At 42.9% G+C, this 7,371-nt stretch overlaps 1 protein-coding gene across 1 annotated transcript; it reads right to left on the reverse strand.

Moving 5' to 3' along the window:
• Positions 1 to 4,964: 4,964 nt before the first annotated feature.
• On the reverse strand, positions 4,965 to 5,453 carry LOC144251396 (GTP-binding protein Di-Ras2-like). The gene has a single exon (XM_077794346.1). The coding sequence runs from the start codon at positions 5,451 to 5,453 to the stop codon at positions 4,965 to 4,967; it is 489 nt and encodes a 162-aa protein (XP_077650472.1).
• Positions 5,454 to 7,371: the final 1,918 nt, after the last annotated feature.

A 7,371-nucleotide genomic window follows, 5' to 3' on the forward strand; every position in this document is an offset into this window, starting at 1 on the left:
CAAAGACCTTTAAAACAGCATACTACAGGGACACACCACATCAATGGTTATAGCAGCACAATTCACAATAGCTAAACTGTGGAGCCAACCTACATGCCCTTCAATTGGATGAATGGATAAAAAAATGTGGCATATATACCCAACCAGATTTTACTCAGCAATAAAAGAGAATAAAATCATGTCATTTACAGGTAAATGGATGGCACTGGAGAAGGTAATGCTAAGTGAAGTTAGCCAATCCACCCCAAAAACAAATGCTGAATGCTTTCTCTGATCTAAGGAGGCTGACTCATAGGAGGGTAGGGAGGGGAAACATGGGAGGAATAGATGAATTCTAGATGGGGTAGAGGGGTGGGTGGGGAAGGGAAGGGGCAGGGGGCTAGCAAGGATGGTGGAATGTGATGGACATCATCATCCAAAGTACATGTATGGAGACACAAATTGGTATCAACATACTTCATATACAAGCAGAGATATGAAAAATTGTGCTGTATATATGTAATAAGAATTGTAATGCATTCCACTGTGGTTTATTTTTTTAAAATCAATGAAAAAAAAAAAAAAGAAAGATGTGTGCATGTGTTGCAGGGGGCCATCTCCCTAAAAATTCAAAGATCAGCAGAGGAAAGAAAGGGAGAAGCGAAGGGAAGGAAAGAGAAATGATATTGGCCAAATTCTTTTAACATGTGGAGTGTGTGTACGAATATGTAACAACAAATTTCACCATCATGTTCAACTATAATACACCAATAAAAATATGGAAAAAATGTTCTCATTTGGGAAAAGGAAAAAAAGGAAAAGGAGCAGTCTGTGGGCCTGTAGAAGAGCCAGAAATGCAGAATCCCAGGTCCCACCCCCACCTGTCTCAGAGGTTTCTGAATCCCAGCCCTGAGTGCTTCATTTGCACATTAAAGTTTAATAAGTACCAGAATGTCCTTTAATGGGGCCTAATGGGACCTGCTAATTGTAATTATCTTGCATAAACAGGAAACTCTGAATAATGTAGCAACACTGACGGGGGAGGGGGGATAAGAATTGAAAAGAGACACAGACTGGAGTAGGGAGTGGCAGGCGAGAGGCCTCAAGAAATGGAAAGTTGCTGGTGGTTTCTTTACTTGCATAGATTGATTTTCACACTGCAGTGAACTTTCCAGGTAGAGTCCTGTGAGCTACTGGTTTCCTTTGTCACCATTGAAAGCTCACTATATGACAAGACCCCTTCAAACGCTTTATGATCATTAAGCTCCTCTTGATTGAGTCTCACCCACCTGGCAGAAGGTACGTAGGTTTTCTATCACAAACTCATTTCATAGCCTGGAGTGCCTGGAACATCAGCTTCATTTCCACCCAGTGACAGGGATCAGCAGGACTTCCCCATTCCCAAGGTCTCCCAAGACATCCCATCAAAAGCTGGCCAGCATACATATCTGCAGCCAGTGAAGACCATCACACATCCACCACACACTCACGGACAAGAGACATCAGCACCTCCCAGCCAGGGTGTCATTATCTGAAACTTTATTGTAATATGTTCCATGATTTTCAGAACATTGCTGCAACTAGAAACTTGTATGCAAGGGTGATTTTTAGACCTGCAGAGTAAATAAAATATAAGAGAATGGAATTGTAACAATAGATACACCTTAATATAAATATACATATTGATATCCCACACCTATAAAAGTCATGCTCTGCAAATACTTTGTCTACAGACGATCTGTGGGCTACTGAATTCCAAGATATCTTCAGGAATTCACATGTGTCCCATTCGTTATGGATATTTCCAGAGAGCTTATGTAGGTGCAACACATTACAAATTTGGGGGAGAAAAAAAGTATCACAGAGTGATTTTTTAAAGTATTGAGTACATTTTTGGTTCTACAAAGAATGAGCCTTTCTTAAATATGACAAACAGTGAAACAAATATACTAGCTTACAGATATGTACAGTTTACTACTTTAATATTTCAAAAATGCAGGAAGATAAACTATATAATATACATAATTTTAGATAGAGTGAACAATTCAATATTGCTCTTGTGTTGGTCTTGCTGCATTGTATGCATGCCAATGGCTTGTCACTGGATGGAGAGGGGACCAGTGGAGACAGAAGGGAACTCATGGAGCCCCATGCATAATCCCACAGTGCCATCTTCAAAGCAATATTTTGAGTTTTATAACTTTCTAGGACTGGGTTAAAAAACGTTTGTACCCATGTGCAGTGTAGGACATATTCTCAGGAATCACCACTCCATATTTGAGGATGGGAACAAACACATGTTGAAATCCACCTGCTCAGTGCTACTAACCCCTCAAGTTCCAAGTCAGTTGGGGAGCTCCTGAAAGACAAGGATGATATAACCATCAACATCCTCAGTTGGGTTCACAAAAAAGATGGTAGAATGGAGCCCCAGGATGAAGGCTTCCTTCCTACCTACCCTATAGACCCCCAGGCAAAGAACAAAGGAATGGAGTGTATCTTGAATGAGGTCAGATTGTCAATAATTATAAGCTCCTCAAATTGATGAAGCCCCAAGCACTCAAACATGGAGAAATTGGCTTCCAAGGAAAGAAATCCTGACTCATTTTGGGTGGGAATTGGAAATGGGACACTTGGCAGGAAGCATTCACAATAAACGCCTTATTAACATGACAGCTGGTGGCAAAGATCATGGTTTACTGTTAGAAAGAACACACCCAACTCTAGACAATCCCCGTTGGCCATAAAGTTCTGTAACTTCTTCCATTTCCTTCACATTCGGGTGACAAACTAATAATCTCTGAGAATAGGAAAAACTATGTAGGGACATGTTGAAAAACATGTTCCAGAATATCCAACAACGAGATCTCATTGGGAATGTGATGGAATACTATGGAATGGCCTTTGGAAGGCACCTGTATGAAGCATTTATAGAGGGCCTAGAAATGCCCCAATGATCTGTGCTCCCTGCTGGCTCCCTTCCTTTCTCAGCATGATCATTTCCCCAGGTAAAGACAAGGGAATTCTTTTCTAGAATCCCAAAGAGATGGTAAGACCGTGAAGCCAAGAGGTTCTTGAAGGCACCTCCTACACACTAAATACATCACCAGGGAGACTCACTGGTAGAGCCCCAGATGAGACCAGATAAGAGAACTGAATAAGAAAGGACTAAAGGAAACTAGGAAATACTGAGAGCCCAAGCATGCTTTGGAGGATGAAGGTGTCTATGTGGCTGTGACAGGAAACCCTGCATAGAAAGGGTCATCAAAATAGCAGGTGCAGAAGGTAGTTTGTGTAACATCTCCAGCTGGGAAGTGCTGCCTGGGGTTGGCACTGATGCCCAACATCCAGGAAGACCCTGTCTGCAAGAAGCGTGCACTGCTGCCTACCCAGATGTCCAAGAGGATGATCCATCAGTTGGGGCAGGCATGCATTCTGCCAACTAAAACAGGAAAACTCAGGCTTTGTGGGAATTTCTCAAGAAGCAGAGCCCAACCACCATGGCAGAACGGTTAAGCTGAGTAGGCTCTGCCCAGGACAGAACAGCTAGCCTGACTACAGACACCATCACCTCCCATGTCTCCTGCAGGAACTACAGTGGCTGGAATTTGGTTTGAAGTATTAAGGATGCACACACAATCATTAAGAGAAGAGGACCATGGTTTCTAGGGTGGACACTGCATTGAACAGGTCTTTAAGGATGTGTGTAATAGAACATGCAAGAGTTTGCTATTGATTAAATGCATTGTCCAGGAATACAGTCCTGATTTGGATATGTCATCCAAAACGCAGTGAACAACTTCTGTTGCAAAATATTTCATGAATGTGCAAAGTGTAGCATATACATGTTCACGTCACTTAGAAAAATGATGTGCTTCTGGTCACTGGATGGCCTTTGTTGGCTGTTACCCAGCTGGGTACAGATCAAGTTATTGAAGAGGAAAACAAAAATCTTGGAGGGGCCAGGGGAATTTTTTATTCTAAAAATAGCTACTTTATTTGCTTGAATTTAAAATCTGAGGGGTAGAAGTTATAGCCCTCATGGGCGAAAGGAAAGAAACTTCACATTCTAAAACCCTCAAAGTATAACACAGGAACATTATTGCAATGTTTGAAAAATAATGTCACAATACCTTTACTCAAAAACTGAAGAACTTCTGACACAGCAATGTGCTATTAGTGAACTCATCCTGATAGGTGAAAATAAATAATAAGTAGTAAGTTAACATGGCACTTGCTCACTAGGTCTATAGGAGGTGAATACATCCCCTTAGGGTAGGATCGGGTGGGAATTAACTGAGAATGCACATCCTTTGAGGAAGGCTGGATTACTTTATCTTTAATACAGTTAAAAATCTATGGAAGGGAGCCACCGTGGTTCACTTTGGACCAACTGGTTTTCCCACAAACTCTGCCTGATGGTTCCCTCCTCCCCCCAAAGATGTAATTGACTTCTGAGCAGAGAGAAATGGCTGGTTTGGAGTTGGTGCCAGTAGCTCTGGCTCTCTCTCGTGCAGGTAGATGACATTCAGCCTTCCCAGCTTCTCCTGCTTTGAAGGGTCTTAGTCTTCCTACCTCCTCATGGCAGAAGCCACCCTCATAAATGACCGTCACCTCTCTCAGTTCCCTGGGATGCTGAGCGTGCTGGCTTTCGATGTCACCACCTGGCAAACTCCGTGACTCCACAGAAGGGTGGCTTATTATTATTGTGGGGGGTATGGAATGCCTTCTTCAGGACACTAGGGCGGGCCTCGGTCAGGTGCCATGTTCTAACATGTGGGCATCGGACATGCTGCCCGGACAATGGGTTCACGTGGTGTGGGGAAGGGGCGAGGCCAGGGGGACGGCAGAGGCTCCTTCCGTGGCCAGGGCGTTCACATGACCACGCACTTGCCCTTGAGCTTTTCTTTCCTCTTCTGCTGCTTGCTCTTTTTGCCGTCGATCTGGAGGCTCATGGTCCTGCGCTTCTCCAGGTTGAGCAGCTCCTAGAAGAGCTCCTTGACGTTGTGGTTGAGCTTGGCAGAGGTCTCCATGAAGGCGCACTTCCAGGAGCGTGCCAGGGCCTCCGACTCGCTGCTCTGCACCTCGCGGCTGGGGCTCTCGTCACACTTGTTGCCCACCAGCATGATGGGGATGCTCTCCATGTCCCCTTTGATCTCGCAGATCTGCTCGTAGATGGGCTTGAGCTCCTCCAGGGACTGCCGGCTGGTGATGGAGTACACCAGGATGAAGGTGTGCCCCTTGGAGATGGACAGGCTCTGCATGGCTGGGAACTCATGGCTCCCGGTGGTGTCGGTGATCTGCAGGGTACAGATGCTCTTGTCGCAGCTGATCACCTGCCAGTAGGTGTCTTCCACCATGGGGATGTAGCTCTCCCGGAAGGTGCCCTTCACAAACCGCAGGACCAGGGAGCTCTTGCCAACGCCCCCAGCCCCAAACATGGCCACCCGGTAGTCGTTGCTCTGCTCAGGCATGTTGCTGCAGGGTTCCCACCATCCAACCGGGGACACCTGGCAAAGGAACCAGATGTGGAGAGAATGAATTTATTTGAATTTTTTTTAAAAAATCGACTTTGAAAAGTATGACTTTGCTTTCTTTTTGACTCTGCTTTCACTCTCCCAGCCCAAGAACATATTTAATTTAGAAACATCCACAATTCTAAATTCAATAAATCTGGCCAATCCTCAGTCACCCAGAGGGCAGCCCATCTGTGCAGGAGCTAAACTGGAACCAGTCTGTTTCTCCTTCTTGGATCTTGACTCTGAGCAACTTTCATCACACACAGACCCTCTGCTCAAGGAGAAGAGGCAGAGTCTTCTAGATCGGGAAGAGGGGTGGGAGGGAAGGGGGGCGAAGGAGAATAGCATGGGTGGTGGAAAGAGACCCTCATCATTATACAAAATACATGTATGAAGATGTGAGTTTGGTGTCAACATACCTTATATACAATCAGAGATATGGTAAAATGTGGTCTAAAGGTGTATTAAGAATTGTAATGCAAAATAATAATAATAATAATAATAATAATAATAATAATAATAATAATAAAGAGCTCATGTATAATGGCATAATTTGGAGTGAACATATTTTATATACAGAGTTACAAAAAATGGTGTTGTGAATGGATAATTATGATTGTAATGCACTCCACTATTGTCAGATATGTAAGAAATTAAAAAAAAGAAGAAGATGCAGAGTCATCCCAAGAGGGACAGAATCAAAGATAGGCAATGGGGGGAGATGAGAAATTCACCAATACCCTGAAGACACACACACACACACACACACACACACACACACACACAGCATGTGTGATTTTTTTTTAATATTTGGAGGGAGGAATGAGGAAGCTTTTAATATTTATTTAAAGTTCATGTTAACTCATGAAATCCTACCACCTTGAAGAAGCTGGTGTCACTATTTCTGATGTGTAATGTTGAAACTGGAAACACAGAAGGGCTCAGGACGACAGTGTGATTCAGCCAGCGAGGAACAAGACTGGGCCACCAACCAAGGCACTATGGATGCCAGGCTAGCCACAGGCTGTCTGTAGAAGGGCTGGTCATGGTGTCCTGGGCATTACTCAAGCAGAGACTATCACCACCATGTAGAAAGACTTAAAAGTTAACTAAGAAACTTAGATAGTCGTTTTATTCATCAAACCTAAAATGATGTGTTTTATTTTTAAGAATCACAAGGAATGGAATATCACCAGGCTCGCTGTCATGAAAATTATTAGCAGTCATTAAAACTGAGTAGAATGGACGTTCCTTCCATCACAAACCTGACCCCTGGTCCATGGGAATTTTACATGTGTTTTTTTCATTTATAAACCATCAAATATCTTTTATCCTGTCTCCTCTTTGGCAAGGAAGGACATAATATGCAAAAAACAGAGAAATAAGCAATATTCACATTTTTTAAACTAAAACAGAGAGGTAAACCTAATGTGAATCCTGGAATCCATTCATTTCTGCAGACAAGCATTGTACTCATTTTCCCCTTTCTATTCCTAGAGTAATTATGGAATAATAATAAGCATTGCTGAGCAAAATCATTTTCAGAGTCCAGTAAAAATTATTAAACATAATTAACAATGGGAGGAAATGGGTTTAGGCAATGAATATATATATAATCTCCTGGCAGACAGAATGTCAGATCAAAGTCCAGACTGCAACCTCCCTTCTTCTGCTTTCAACACGCACATCTGCCTACAAATTAACTCCATCAAATCCTCAGTTGTTCTTGTGCATACTTTGGAATCCTAGACCTACAAAGAAACTGCAGAAGCATCTATGATAAAAGAAGAAATAGAAAAATGTCAGGAAGTTCATTAACAAGAAAAGACTAAAAGAGAGCCTGCTGAAGAGTTTGATGAAGTGTATTCAATGC

This window comes from Urocitellus parryii (genome assembly GCF_045843805.1).
Source record: "Urocitellus parryii isolate mUroPar1 chromosome 13 unlocalized genomic scaffold, mUroPar1.hap1 SUPER_13_unloc_17, whole genome shotgun sequence".
Lineage (NCBI taxonomy): Eukaryota > Metazoa > Chordata > Mammalia > Rodentia > Sciuridae > Urocitellus > Urocitellus parryii.